The following is a 15,690-nucleotide window of genomic DNA, read 5'->3' as shown; positions in this document are numbered from 1 at the left end:
AGGGCCAAGAACAGAGCCCTGGGGGACACCAGTGGTGAGAGCGCGTGGTGAGGAGACAGATTCTCGCCACGCCACCTGGTAGGAGCGACCTGTCAGGTAGGACGCAATCCAAGCGTGGGCCGCGCCGGAGATGCCCAACTCGGAGAGGGTGGAGAGGAGGATCTGATGGTTCACAGTATCGAAGGCAGCCGATAGATCTAGAAGGATGAGAGCAGAGGAGAGAGAGTTAGCTTTAGCAGTGCGGAGCGCCTCCGTGATACAGAGGAGAGCAGTCTCAGTTGAATGACTAGTCTTGAAACCTGACTGATTTGGATCAAGAAGGTCATTCAGAGAGAGATAGCGGGAGAGCTGGCCAAGGACGGCACGTTCAAGAGTTTTGGAGAGAAAAGAAAGAAGGGATACTGGTCTGTAATTGTTGACATCGGAGGGATCGAGTGTAGGTTTTTTCAGAAGGGGTGCAACTCTCGCTCTCTTGAAGACGGAAGGGACGTAGCCAACGGTCAGGGATGAGTTGATGAGCGAGGTGAGGTAAGGGAGAAGGTCTCCGGAAATGGTCTGGAGAAGAGAGGAGGGGATAGGGTCAAGCGGGCAGGTTGTTGGGCGGCCGGCCGTCACAAGACGCGAGATTTCATCTGGAGAGAGAGGGGAGAAAGAGGTCAGAGCACAGGGTAGGGCAGTGTGAGCAGAACCAGCGGTGTCGTTTGACTTAGCAAACGAGGATCGGATGTCGTCGACCTTCTTTTCAAAATGGTTGACGAAGTCATCTGCAGAGAGGGAGGAGGAGGGGGGGGGCGGAGGATTCAGGAGGGAGGAGAAGGTGGCAAAGAGCTTCCTAGGGTTAGAGGCAGATGCTTGGAATTTAGCGTGGTAGAAAGTGGCTTTAGCAGCAGAGACAGAGGAGGAAAATGTAGAGAGGAGGGAGTGAAAGGATGCCAGGTCCGCAGGGAGGCGAGTTTTCCTCCATTTCCGCTCGGCTGCCCGGAGCCCTGTTCTGTGAGCTCGCAATGAGTCATCGAGCCACGGAGCGGGAGGGGAGGACCGAGCCGGCCTGGAGGATAGGGGACATAGAGAGTCAAGGGATGCAGAGAGGGAGGAGAGGAGGGTTGAGGAGGCAGAATCAGGAGATAGGTGGGAGAAGGTTTGAGCGGAGGGAAGAGATGATAGGATGGAAGAGGAGAGAGTAGCGGGGGAGAGAGCGAAGGTTGGGACGGCGCGATACCATCCGAGTAGGGGCGAGAGGGAAAAGGATACAAGGCAGTGGTCGGAGACTTGGAGGGGAGTTGCAATGAGGTTAGTGGAAGAACAGCATCTAGTAACCACACATGCGGAGATCATCCTGTTCACCTACTCTGTATCTTATAAAGACACATTTTTGAAACCAAAAATCTCTAATTTGGACTCATCAGACCAAAGGACAGATTTCCACAGGTCTGATGTCCATTGCTCGTGTTTCTTGGCCCAAGCAAGTCTCTTTTTTTATTGGTGTCCTTTTGTAGTAGTATCTTTGCAGCAATTTGACCACGAAAGCCTGATTCACACCATCTCCCCTGAACAGTTGATGTTGAAATGTGTCTGTTACTTAAACTCTGGGAGGTGCATTTAATTGCCCATTTCTGAGGCTGGTATCACTAATGAACATATCCTCTACAGCATAGGTAACTCTGGGTATTCCTGTCCTGTTGCAGTCCTCAGTTTCATCGTAGTGCTTGATGGTTTTTGCGACTGCAAAACGTTCAAAGATCGTGAAATCTTCCAGATTGACTGACCTTCATGTCTTAAAATAATTTTGGACTGTCGTTTCTCTTTGCTTATTTGAGCTGTTCTTGCCATAATATGGATTTGGTCTTTTACAACAGGACTATCTTCTGTATACCAACCCTACCTTTTCACAACACAACTGACTGGCTCAAACGCATTAAGAAGGAAATAAATTCCACAAATTAACTTTTAACAAGGCACACCTGTTAATTGAAATAAATTCCAGTTGACTACCTCATGAAGCTGGTTGAGAGAATGCCAAGAGTGTGAAAAGCTGCCATCAAGGCAAAGGGTGGATACTTTGAAGAATCTCAAATATAACATATATTTGATTTGTTCAACACTTTCTTGATTGCTACATGATTCCATATGTGATATTTCTTCTCTATTATTCCACAATGTAAAAAATCGTAAAAAATAAAGAAAAAACAGTACTGTATATATACACATAAAATACATAATAATAATAACATTTTTTACAGTACGTAACATATTTACATTTACATTTAAGTCATTTAGCAGACGCTCTTATCCAGAGCGACTTACATATCATACGAAATGAACAATGTGTTACACAATTTGATGACGTGGTACACAAAGAACAAGGACCACTTTTGGCTTGTGAGTGCCACATTCAGAACTATTGGCTGAAATTCTACAAAAGTTAGAGTGCATCTTTAATTGTACCGTAATCACAGCTGTTGTTCTGAGACATATAAAGTTGGGCAGCGATTGAGCTCCACGTGTGTCTGGTGCCCCCTCACAGCTGGTGCACTTAAGGGAAAGGAGAAGGTGGAACGGGGCATTTTCCAATATGGTGCTGGTGAGATTACAAAGGCAACAAACAGCTGAGTGACTACCATCGTGTCCACCACACAGGGCTGATCTCGCACCCTCTGGTGCTTAGTGCACAAGGCTCAGGGTGTAGTGTGTGTTAACATTTGTAACTTGGTATCAACTCAACCAATGTTACAACTTTTTAAATCAGGTTTTTACCTATGTAACTTCTATCAATAAAGATACCTCTAAATGTGAGTATATGTTTGAATTTAAGCTTAACACTTTACAGCATGGAAAATGGGTAATAACATGGTAATAAATATGGAAACTAGTTGTAATTTATTTAAGTGCTACCGCTTTAGGTACTATAAGAATAACTAAAATATAATGCAAGGTTAAGAATACAGTACAGCGCTTGTGACCTATCCAGTGTGTTCTATTCCTATTATAACCTGTACCACATAACACTGATCGCAAGGTAGAGTTCACCATTAATATTAGCTCTAAATTGACGTGGCATGTTGTCTTTGAAGGTATTTTTTCTCTTTAAACACAACAACAATGCCCCCCACAGATTCAGCTTTCAAAGAACAACAGCATTTGTTTTTAGTGAAGTACACACAGCTATTAGATTTTTATGAGTTAAATCAAAAGCTTTTGATTTAAAGCTTTTTCCCAATAAAACCACACCACGTGACTATTCTCAGAACCTTACTTTATGCTAACGTCAGCATAACTACAGCCGGGAACTTCATCCCTGCCACAAACACAACATCACAACTAAATAGGCCGATCGGTTGACCATAGAAATAGAAAGAGTTAAACAGATACAATTCTAAATTACTTTTGACTGTCCATTTTTTGCAATCTTTTGTCAACGCAGGACCAATAGGCCATGGTCCTGCGTTGACAAAACCTATCTTTCACCCCTAAACATCAGCTTCCTTCCTCTGAAGTTAAGTGAACTGAACTCCTGTGGTGCTTTAGAGCTGTCACTACACTGACCACAGTCAGGCTAAACACCATAGAGCTCTATTTACTATGTAAAGCGCTTTGAGTACCTCAGTAGGTAGAAAGCACTATATAAATCAAATCCTTTCATTCATTAGAGGCCTCTGATGTGGTGGGAAGCATGTCCATTGACCCAGCAGGGGGTTGGAGTGTTGGAGGGTAGAAGTCTCTCCAGGGACTCTATGAACCCCAGGCGATAGGGGTGTGTGTGGGCCTCAATAGTGACAAGTGACAGCCTCCACCTCCACCCAGAGAGGCGCTTAAACAGGCTGTCAATCCTCTTCTATTGAATCATATGATCAAATGGGGTTGTATGAAGTCCAGCACAATGTACAGTTCACACATGCACGCATGCATGCAAGTATACATACACACACACAGAGACACACACACAGAGAGAGAGAGAAACTAAACCCTTTATAATAAATAGTAAATGCCTTTATCAGAGGACTGATAATCCTTGATGAGTGACTGGGCTGGCAGGTGTTTAAGATCAGTGTAAGTGATTGCATTAATTTATGCCTCCCCAGTCTCTGATTGCAGCTGGTAGTCATATGCAGAGCAGTATGACATTACCGAAATGTCCAATGAAACACCACCCCTCTCTCACCTGTGACCTCTCAACCTATGTCTGAGGTGACGAAATCCCCTAAAACACAAACAGACACATGTGCAGAAACATTCACGCACCCCTCCGCGTGATAGCCTAACAACTCCTGTCAGAATGGTGGAACAGAGGAGGTTTGGATTAAATTGAACGATTAAGAAAATATGAAATCGCTACCTTTGAGCATGCCCTGCATACCCCATCTTCTTTCACCTATACCCAAAGGTCTGCCTCTATCTCTCTCATCTCGCTGCCCTGGGGTATATATTAAACTAAAGAGACAGTAGAGTTAACTGGACTTCCCTCAAGCCTAGGAGATGTCCCATCCCCCAACAGCTGAGCCCAGAGGCAGGAAGTTAGGGAGGTCTGAATGGAGAGGAGAGGAGGACACGTCGTGGGGAAGACAAGCACATCTGCAGAGATAAGAGTACAGAGGAAAGAACAAATAACTTATCACCCCATTCCCTCAAGAAGTCATCAAATTAACCCCCAAACATGAATGAATGTAATGATTTATATTAAACTAATGAGTAGATAATACAGTGCCTTGCGAAAGTATTCGGCCCCCTTGAACTTTGCGACCTTTTGCCACATTTCAGGCTTCAAACATAAAGATATAAAACTGTATTTTTTGTGAAGAATCAACAACAAGTGGGACACAATCATGAAGTGGAACGACATTTATTGGATATTTCAAACTTTTTTAACAAATCAAAAACTGAAAAATTTAGTGTGCAAAATTATTCAGACCCCTTAAGTTAATACTTTGTAGCGCTACCTTTTGCTGCGATTACAGCTGTAAGTCGCTTGGGGTATGTCTCTATCAGTTTTGCACATCGAGAGACTGACATTTTTTCCCATTCCTCCTTGCAAAACAGCTCGAGCTCAGTGAGGTTGGATGGAGAGCATTTGTGAACAGCAGTTTTCAGTTCTTTCCACAGATTCTCGATTGTATTCAGGTCTGGACTTTGACTTGGCCATTCTAACACCTGGATATGTTTATCTTTGAAACATTCCATTGTAGATGTTGCTTTATGTTTTGGATCATTGTCTTGTTGGAAGACAAATCTCCGTCCCAGTCTCAGGTCTTTTGCAGACTCCATCAGGTTTTCTTCCAGAATGGTCCTGTATTTGGCTCCATCCATCTTCCCATCAATTTTAACCATCTTCCCTGTCCCTGCTGAAGAAAAGCAGGCCCAAACCATGATGCTGCCACCACCATGTTTGACAGTGGGGATGGTGTTCAGGGTGATGAGCTGTGTTGCTTTTACGCCAAACATAACGTTTTGCATTGTTGTCAAAAAGTTAAATTTTGGTTTCATCTGACCGGAGAACCTTCTTCCACATGTTTGGTGTGTCTCCCAGGTGGTTCAAGGGGGCCGAATACTTTCGCAAGGCACTGTATGAACAGATGTATGAATGAAAGACGGATGTATGAATGAATGGATTTAGAGAATATATGCTATTATTAATTTAATAGAGATATAACCAGCAGTGGTGTAAAGTGGTGTAAAGTACTTAAGCAGTGGTGTAAGTAAAAACACTTTAAAGTAATACTTAAGTAGTTTTTTGGGGTATCTGTACTTCACTATTTATATTTTTTAACAACTTTAAATTTTACTTCACTACATTCCTCAAGAAAATATTTTTAAGTACTTAAGTATCAAAAGTAAATGGAATTGCTAAAAGTACTTGTCACATTTTGACAGGAAAATGGTCCAATTCACACCCTTATCAGGAGAACATCCCTCCTCATCCCTATTGCCTCTGATCTGGCAGACTCACTAAACACAAATGCTTTGCTTGTAAATTATGTCTGAGTCTTCGAGTGTACCCCTGGCTATCTGTCAATTCCTTTGGATGTCACTCAAATATTGCTTAATCTATGATGATGTAGGCCTACTGGGTTTGTGCCACTACTTGTGTGATGCTACTTGGTTACAGAGTTTGAGAGAAGCAACTTCATTGTAACCTCATCGAATGCACGCGTGTCATCGGATGAGGAGTTAAATTCAGTCCAAAAAGTAGGATTGCAATGGGAAAGTATAGGCCACTTGTATCCATCTTCTCAGTCTCTCCACTGTCAGATTTTTTTCATAAACATGCTTATCTAAATTACTCCTCCGTTCTTTTGCAAGCACACTCTTCCGTTTTCCCCGGATCAGATAGAGGGGATTGATGCTTCGGCCAGATAAGCGTCAACTGCGTGAGCAATTTTCCAAAAGCAGCAAGTGGGTGTGTAAATACAGTATATGTTGTCATTCGGGAGTTTTTCCTAGACACTGATCTTAGGTAAGTTTTGAGTTTCCCTGACCTTCATTTGGGGAGTTTAAGCTGGTCCTAGATCTGTGCGTATGTGTTTGAGAGGAAGCCTACAGGTGGGAGGGGTCAGAAAGCGCACGAAGGAAGGGAGGTAAAAAAAAGGAAGAGAGAGAGGAGACTTGGCTAGGGGGAGAACAGTCATTCAGATTCTGCTGCGCTTGAAACGCAAGCCACCTTCCTCGCAGTTTTGCGTCGCAATAACTTCTTACTAACTGACTGAAATTAAAACTTTTTCTTGGCAAAACTGTAACCCATTTCAACGTCTGGAAAATAACGGCAGGCTCGTGGATGCGCCTGGAAGTGTCTTATCGCATTTACAAGAATAATTAAGGGAATAGCAGCTGCTTTTGGACATATTTGAAGGGAACATAAGTGCTATCAATCAGGGGACTAATAATATAGATGTAGAAGTGATGGTTTGAGATACCGTCTCACATCCCGCTGTAGCCTAACTATGGGTCGATAGTATGGACTTATCCGATTCTGGAGAGGAAGAGTGCGTCACGGCTGATAGGAATTTACTTCCACACTATTCGTGTGGAATAAAAGTTCATTGACAAACGAGAGGATTCTGCCGCATCACTTTTTTTTTCTTGCGAAGGCATGGCGGGACCAGTTCTGTTTCTTGTGCTGTGGGTCTTCACGTGGTCCGGGGAGGTTCGGTGTGCTTCGTACCCGCAGCGGTATAATCTCTATTCGGGACAGACCCAGGCACAGCCACAGAACGGCGCACGGGCAGCGAGCAGACACAGGTAACACACACTCTCTCTCTCTCTCTCTCTCTCTCTCTCTCTCTCTCTCTCTCTCTCTCTCTCTCTCTCTCTCTCTCTCTCTCTCTCTCTCTCTCTCTCTCTCTCTCTCTCTCTCTCATCACACTCACTCTCATGTCAAAGGGTACCAAACACTCACTCTCATCGCACTCACTCTCACTCAAAGGGTACCAGACATCTGGAAGGAGCATGATAAAGGAATTTAGCAGTAAAGAAAACAAAAGATAGTGTTTAAATGACCCACAGCCATTATTCTCTATAAGAAACTGAACTATTAGATGTTTTAAGACCAAAGTAATTTTTTATTTTTCTCCCATGTAGTCTAAACTCTAAACATCAAAGATTGTCAGCTAGAGTAGTCTCTCTCTCCCTCTCTCTCTCTCTCTCTCTCTCTCTCTCTCTCTCTCTCTCTCTCTCTCTCTCTCTCTCTCTCTCTCTCTCTCTCTCTCTCTCTCTCTCTCTCTCTGTGTATGTGTGGCTGAGTGTGAGAGTAAATGTAACACAGATGAGCAGTCCTTCTCTCATCCAAATGTTCCATGAAATCTGTCTCTTTCCCCCCTCACTGAGCAGATCTGAAAGGAGCTCTATGGAGGAGCCACAGTGTCTAATAACCCCAGCGAAAATTAATCCGGCCTGGTCTTGCTATAGATGTGACAATATAGGTGTTGCTATAGATGCGACAATATAGGTATTGCTTGCTTTGTTATGTTTTCTGCCCTCATCAGAGCAGTTCACAGCTCACTCTCTTTCACTTTATGATTTTCATCAGAGCAGTACTCACAGTCACACATGGACAGAGATAACTCTCTATGTATCCCTCCCTCCCTCTCTCTCCCTCCTCATACCCCTCTCTCTCCCTCTCTATCCCTTCTTTTTCTCTCTCCCTCTTTGTCCCACACAAACACACAGGCACACACACACACACACACACACACACACACACACACACACACACACACACACACACACACACACACACACACACACACACACACACACACACACACACACACACACACACACACACACACACACACATTTCACACATTGCATTTCCTTGATTCTGCACATCCTCTCTCCTCGCCTCTTTCTCAAAAACCACTGGATGTGTAGTGTGTGTGTTTGTGCTGGTGCACCTGCGTACGCATGTGCACGTGTTTACATGTAAGTGTGTGTATGCACATACTCTCTCCGTCGGTTTCAATTAGTCATGCGCAGATCAGCAGTTTTTTCGCCTGCACCCACACACAATTTCTAATAACCCATCTACAACTGACTATATGTGATAAAGGGAAAATCTGAGTCCTGCACCCGACGCGCAAAAACAGAAAATGTGCTGCACAGTTCCCTTTTTTATTGAACAATTATTTTTACTTCAACATTTCTTCATTTATTTATTGAACATTTAGGCCTATTGAAGAGTAGCCTAAGGTTTTGCAAAAATAAATAGTCAAACAATTCCCTAAATTACACCTTGCGTATGCATTCATGAAAAAGCTTCCACACTAATGCCAGATAAAAAAAACTTTAAATTTTTTTTAATGTAGCCTATAAATATGAATTGCACAATAATTCTACATTTATGGAATTTTTGTATGCATTGTTTTTACTTTATTCAACCTACATGCCACAAAACCTCCATTCATCCACACAATATTTTCTGAAGCTAAACCTGACCCACCCGAGTTATGAATCAACCTGTGTGTGTGTGTGTGTGTGTGTGTGTGTGTGTGTGTGTGTGTGTGTGTGTGCGTGCGTGCGTGCGTGCGTGCGTGCGTGCGTGCGTGCGTGCGTGTGTGTGTGAGAGAGAGAGATAGTAAAGTGACTCTGACCCCGGTTCAGAGGGCATTTTTTAAATTGATTTTATTTCACCTTTATTTAACCAGGATGGCAAGTTGAGAACATGTTCTTGTTTACAATTGCGACCTGGCCAAGATAAAGCAAAGCAGTTAGACACGTACAACAACATAGAGTTACACATGGAGTAAAACAAACATACAGTCAATAATACAGTAGAAAAATAAGTCTATATACAATGTGAGCAAATGAGGTGAGATAAGGGAGGTAAAGGCAAAAAAATGCCATGGTGGCGAAGTAAATACAATATAGCAAGTAAAACACTGGAATGGTAGATTTGCAGTGGAAGAATGTGCGAAGTAGAGATAGAAATAATGGGGTGCAAAGGAGCAAAATAAATAAATATATACAGTAGGAGGAGAGGTAGTTGTTTGGGCTAAATTATAGATGGGCTATGTACAGGTGCATTGATCTGTGAGCTGCTCTGACAGCTGGTGGAAAAAAGTTTGACATTTAGGTGACTGAATTTTCGGTTAGTTTCGGTAGTAACAAAACGGAGCGATTTGTCCTACACAAAGAATCTTTCAGGAAAAACTGGACATCTGCTATGTAACTGAGAGTCTCCTCATTGAAACATCTGAAGTTCTTCAAAGGTAAATTATTTTATTTGATTCCTTTGCTGGTTTTTGTGAATATGTTGCGTGCTAAATGCTACGCTAAATGCTAAGCTAGCCATCAACACTCTTACACAACTGATTGATTTTCTATGGTTCAAAAGCATATTTTGAAAATCTGAGATGACAGTGTTGTTAAGAAAAACCTAAGCTTGAGAGCAGGCATATTTATTTCATTTCATTTGCGATTTTTAGAAATCGTTAACGTTGCGTTATGGTAATGAGCTTGAGGCTGTAGTCACGATACCGGATCCCGGATGGCTCGGCGCAAGAGGTTAAAGAAGAAGTTACAGGTCTGTGAGAGACAGAAATCTTGCTTGTTTGTAGGTGACCAAATACTTATTTTCCACCATAATTTGCAAATAAATTCATTAAAAATTCTACAATGTGATTTTCTAGATTTTTTGTCTAATTTTGTCTGTCATAGTTGAAGTGTACCTATGATGGAAATTACTGGCCTCTCTCATCTTTTTAAGTGGGAGAACTTGCACAATTGGTGGATGACTAAATACATTTTTGCCCCACTGTACCTGCTGGAGCGCATGCTACAGATGGGTGCTGCTATGGTGACCAACGAGCTGAGATAAGGGGGGACTTTACCTAGCAGGGTCTTGTAGATGACCTAGAGCCAGTGGGTTTGGCGATGAGTATGAAGTGAGGGCAAGCCAACGAGAGCGTACAGGTCGCAGTGGTGGGTAGTATATTGGGCTTTGGTAAGTAAATGGATGGCACTGTGATAGACTGCATCCAATTTATTTGAGTAGGGTATTGGAGGCTATTTTGTAAATGACATCGCCGAAGTCGAGGATCGGTAGGATGGTCAGTTTTACAAGGGTATGTTTGGCAGCATGAGTGAAGGATGCTTTGTTCCAAAATAGGAAGCCAATTCTAGATTTAACTTTGGATTGGAGATGTTTGATGTGAGTCTGGAAGTTTACCATCTAACCAGACACCTAGGTATTTGTAGTTGTCCACAAGTCAGAACCGTCCAGAGTAGTGATGTTGGACGGGCGGTTGAAGAGCATGCATTTAGTTTTACTTGTATTTAAGAGCAATTGGAAGCCACAGAAGGAAAGTTGTATGGCATTGAAGCTCATCTGGAGGGTTGTTAACACAGTGTCCAAAGAAGAGCCAGAAGTATTACAGAATGGTGTCGTCTGCGTAGAGGTGGATCAGAGGCTCACCAGCAGCAAGAGCGACATCGTTGATGTATACAGAGAAGAGAGTCGGTCCAAGAATTGAACCCTGTGGCACCCCCATAGTGACTGACAGAGGCCCGGACAACAGGCCCTCCGATTTGACACACTGAACTCTATCAGAGAAGTAGTTGGTGAACCAGGCGAAGCAATCATTTGAAAAACCAAGGCTATCGAGTCTGCTGATGAGCATGTGGTGATTGACAGAGTCAAAAGCCTTGACCAGCGGAGAAGGTATGGTGGGATTCGAAATGGTCGGTAATCTGTTTGTTGACTTGGCTTTCGAAGACCTTAGAAAGGCAGAATAGGATAGATATAGGTCTGTAGCAGTTTGGATCAAGACTATCCACCCCTTTGAAGAGGGGGATTGACCACAGCTGCTTTCCAATCTTTGGGAATCTCAGACGACACGAAAGAGAGGTTGAACAGGCTAGTAATAGGGGTTGCAACAATTTTGGCAGATCATTTTTAGAAAGAAAGGGTCCAGATTGGCTAGCCCGGCTGATTTGTAGGGGATCGGATTTTGCAGCTCTTTCAGAACATCAGCTGACTGTATTTGGGAGAAGGAGAAATGGGGAAGGCTTGGGTGAGTTGCTGTGGGGGGTGCAGTGCTGTTGACCGGGGTAGCATCTGCCTCTAACCCTAGGAAGCTCTTTGCCACCTTCTCCTCCCTCCTGAATCCTCCTCCCCCTCCCCCCACCTCCTCCCTGTCTGCAGATGACTTTGTCAACCATTTTGAAAAGAAGGTCGACGACATCCGATCCTCGTTTGCTAAGTCTAACGACACCGCTGGTTCTGCTCACACTGCCCTACCCTGTGCTCTGACCTCTTTCTCCCCTCTCTCTCCAGATGAAATCTCGCGTCTTGTGACGGCCGGCCGCCCAACAACCTGCCCGCTCGACCCTATCCCCTCCTCTCTTCTCCAGACCATTTCCGGAGACCTTCTCCCTTACCTCACCTCGCTCATCAACTTATCCCTGACCGCTGGCTACGTCCCTTCCGTCTTCAAGAGAGCGAGAGTTGCACCCCTTCTGAAAAAACCTACACTCGATCCCTCCGATGTCAACAACTACAGACCAGTATCCCTTCTTTCTTTTCTCTCCAAAACTCTTGAACGTGCCGTCCTTGGTCAGCTCTCCCGCTATCTCTCTCAGAATGACCTTCTTGATCCAAATCAGTCAGGTTTCAAGACTAGTCATTCAACTGAGACTGCTCTTCTCTGTATCACGGAGGCGCTCCGCACCGCTAAAGCTAACTCTCTCTCCTCTGCTCTCATCCTTCTAGACCTATCGGCTGCCTTCGATACTGTGAACCATCAGATCCTCCTCTCCACCCTCTCCGAGTTGGGCATCTCCGGCGCGGCCCACGCTTGGATTGCGTCCTACCTGACAGGTCGCTCCTACCAGGTGGCGTGGCGAGAATCTGTCTCCTCACCACGCGCTCTCACCACTGATGTCCCCCAGGGCTCTGTTCTAGGCCCTCTCCTATTCTCGCTATACACCAAGTCACTTGGCTCTGTCATAACCTCACATGGTCTCTCCTATCATTGCTATGCAGATGACACACAATTAATCTTCTCCTTTCCCCCTTCTGATGACCAGGTGGCGAATCGCATCTCTGCATGTCTGGCAGACATATCAGTGTGGATGACGGATCACCACCTCAAGCTGAACTTCGGCAAGACGGAGCTGCTCTTCCTCCCGGGGAAGGACTGCCCGTTCCATGATCTCGCCATCACGGTTGACAACTCCATTGTGTCCTCCTCCCAGAGCGCTAAGAACCTTGGCGTGATCCTGGACAACACCCTGTCGTTCTCAACTAACATCAAGGCGGTGGCCCGTTCCTGTAGGTTCATGCTCTACAACATCCGCAGAGTACGACCCTGCCTCACACAGGAAGCGGCGCAGGTCCTAATCCAGGCACTTGTCATCTCCCGTCTGGATTACTGCAACTCGCTGTTGGCTGGGCTCCCTGCCTGTGCCATTAAACCCCTACAACTCATCCAGAACGCCGCAGCCCGTCTAGTGTTCAACCTTCCCAAGTTCTCTCACGTCACCCAGCTCCTCCGCTCTCTCCACTGGCTTCCAGTTGAAGCTCGCATCCGCTACAAGACCATGGTGCTTGCCTACGGAGCTGTGAGGGGAACGGCACCTCAGTACCTCCAGGCTCTGATCAGGCCCTACACCCAAATAAGGGCACTGTGTTCATCCACCTCTGGCCTGCTCGCCTCCCTACCACTGAGGAAGTACAGTTCCCGCTCAGCCCAGTCAAAACTGTTCGCTGCTCTGGCTCCCCAATGGTGGAACAAACTCCCTCACGACGCCAGGACAGCGGAGTCAATCACCACCTTCCGGAGACACCTGAAACCCCACCTCTTTAAGGAATACCTAGGATAGGATAAAGTAATCCTTCTCACCCCCCCCCCCCTTAAAATATTTAGATGCACTATTGTAAAGTGGTTGTTCCACTGGATGTCATAATGTGAATGCACCAATTTGTAAGTCGCTCTGGATAAGAGCGTCTGCTAAATGACGTAAATGTAAATGTAAATGTAGGGGTAGCCAGGTGGAAAGCATGGCCAGCCGTAGAAAAATGCTTATTGAAATTCTCAATTATATGATGGAATTATCGGTGGTGACAGTGTTTCCAATCCTCCTTGCAGTGGGCAGCTGGGAGGAGGTGTTCTTATTATCCATGGACTTTACAGTGTCCCAGAACCTTTTTTAGTTTGTGTTTCAGGAAGCAAATTTCTGCTTGAAAAAGCTAGCCTTGGCTTTTCTAACTGCCTCTGTATACTGGTTTCTAGCTTCCCTGAAAATATTCATATCACAGGGGCTGTTTGATGCTATTGCCGAATGCATTGGATGTTCTTGTGTTGGTTAAGGGCAGTCAGGTCTGGAGAGAACCAAGGGCTGTATCTGTTCCTGGTTCAACATTTTTTGAATGGGGCATGCTTATTTAACCTCTTAGAACTACCCCTCCTGGCTCCGGGAGAATTGTCATAAGCAACTGCTGAATAGCATAGCGCAACAGTCCAAAAATATTACTAGAAAATATGAATATTCATGAAATCACAAGTGAAATATTTTGAAACACAGCTTAGCCTTTTGTTAATCACCCTGTCGTCTCAGATTTTGAAATTATGCTTTACAGAGAAAGCAATACAAGCGTTTGTGTAAGTTTATCGATAGCCTAGCATAGCATTATTTCCACTTAGCATCGGGAAGCTTGGTCACGAAAATCAGAAAAGCAATCAAATTAACCATTTACCTTTGATGATCATCAGATGTTTTCACTCACGAGACTCCCAGTTAGACAGCAAATGTTATTTTTGTTCCATAAAGATATTTTTTATATCCAAATACCTCCGTTAGTTTGGTGTGTTATGCCCAGGAATCTACCGGAAATAGCGGTCATGACAACGCAGACAAAAATTCCAAATTATATCCAAATTATATCCATAATGTCGACAAAAACATGGCAAACGTTTTTTATAATCAATCCTCAAGGTGTTTTTCAAATATCTATTCGATAATATATCAACCGGGACAGTTGGCTTTTCACTCGGACCGGGAGGAACAATGGCTGCCTCTCTCTTTTGTGCAAGAATCACTCTGAGAGCCCCCACCTATGCAATGTGGTCGTTCACGCTCATTCTTCAAAATAAAGGCCTGAAACTACGTCTAAAGGCTGTAGACACCTTAGGGAAGCCATAGAAAAAAGGAATCTGGTTGATATCCCTTTCAATGGTCAATAGGGATGCATAGGAACACAGAGCTTTCAAAATAAGAGTCACTTCCTGATTGGATTTCTCTCAGGCTTTCACCTGCAATATCAGTTCTATTATACTCACAGACAATATTTTTACAGTTGTGGAAACTTTAGAGTGTTTTCTATCCTAAGCTGTCAATTATATGCATATTCTAGCATCTGGTCCTGAGAAATAGGCCGTTTGCTTTGGGAACGTTATTTTTCCAAAAATAAAAATAGTGCCTAGCTTCAAGAGGTTTGGATGGTGAGGAAGGCATTTAAAAAACAATAACCAGGCATCTACTGATGGGATGAGGTCAGTATCCTTCCAGGATACCCTGGCCAGGTCGATTAGAAAGTCCTGCTTGCTGAAATGTTTCAGGGAGCGTTTGACAGTGATGAGTGGAAGTCGTTTGACCGCTGACCCATTACAGATGCAGGCAATGAGGCGGTGTTCGCTGAGATCTTGGTTGAAAACAGCAGAGGTGTATTTAGAGGGCAAGTTGGTTAGGATGATATCTATGAGGGTGCCTGTGTTTACGGCTTTGGGGTGGTACCTGGTAGGTTCATTGGTCATTTGTGTGAGATTGAGGGCATCAAGCTTAGATTGTAGGATGGCTGGGGTGTTAAGCATGTTCTAGTTTAGATCGCCTAGCAGCACATGCTCTGAAGATAGATGGGGGGCAATCAGTTCACATATGGTGTCCAGAGCACAGCTGGGGGCAGAGACTGGTCTATAGCAGGTGGCAACGGTGAGAGACTTGTTTTTAGAGAGGTGGATTTTTTAAAGTAGAAGTTCAAATTATTTGGGTACAGACCTGGATAGTAGGACAGAACTCTGCAGGCTATCTCTGCAGTAGATTGCAACATCGCTCCCTTTGGCCGTTCTATCTTCTCTGAAAATGTTGTAGTTAGGGATGGAGATTTCAGATTTTTTGGTGGTCTTCCTAAGCAAGGATTCAGACACGGCTAGAATGTGTAAAAGCAGTGAATAAAACAAACTTAGGGAGGAGGCTTCTAATGTT

At 44.3% G+C, this 15,690-nt stretch overlaps 1 protein-coding gene across 1 annotated transcript in view; it reads left to right on the top strand.

Moving 5' to 3' along the window:
- The first annotated feature begins 6,568 nt into the window (after nt 1-6,568).
- The window catches only part of LOC124001221 (EMILIN-1-like), a 98,816-nt gene continuing 89,694 nt past the window's right edge, over nt 6,569-15,690 (top strand). The window contains exon 1 of the mRNA XM_046307850.1: nt 6,569-7,230. Coding sequence (XP_046163806.1) covers nt 7,082-7,230 — 149 coding nt within the window. The 5' untranslated portion in view covers nt 6,569-7,081. The remainder of the gene's footprint in view (nt 7,231-15,690) is intronic.

Source organism: Oncorhynchus gorbuscha, linkage group LG17 (assembly GCF_021184085.1).
Source record: "Oncorhynchus gorbuscha isolate QuinsamMale2020 ecotype Even-year linkage group LG17, OgorEven_v1.0, whole genome shotgun sequence".
Lineage (NCBI taxonomy): Eukaryota > Metazoa > Chordata > Actinopteri > Salmoniformes > Salmonidae > Oncorhynchus > Oncorhynchus gorbuscha.
Note: the sequence above shows the minus strand (reverse complement) of the source record. Positions and strands in the feature narration are given on the sequence as shown.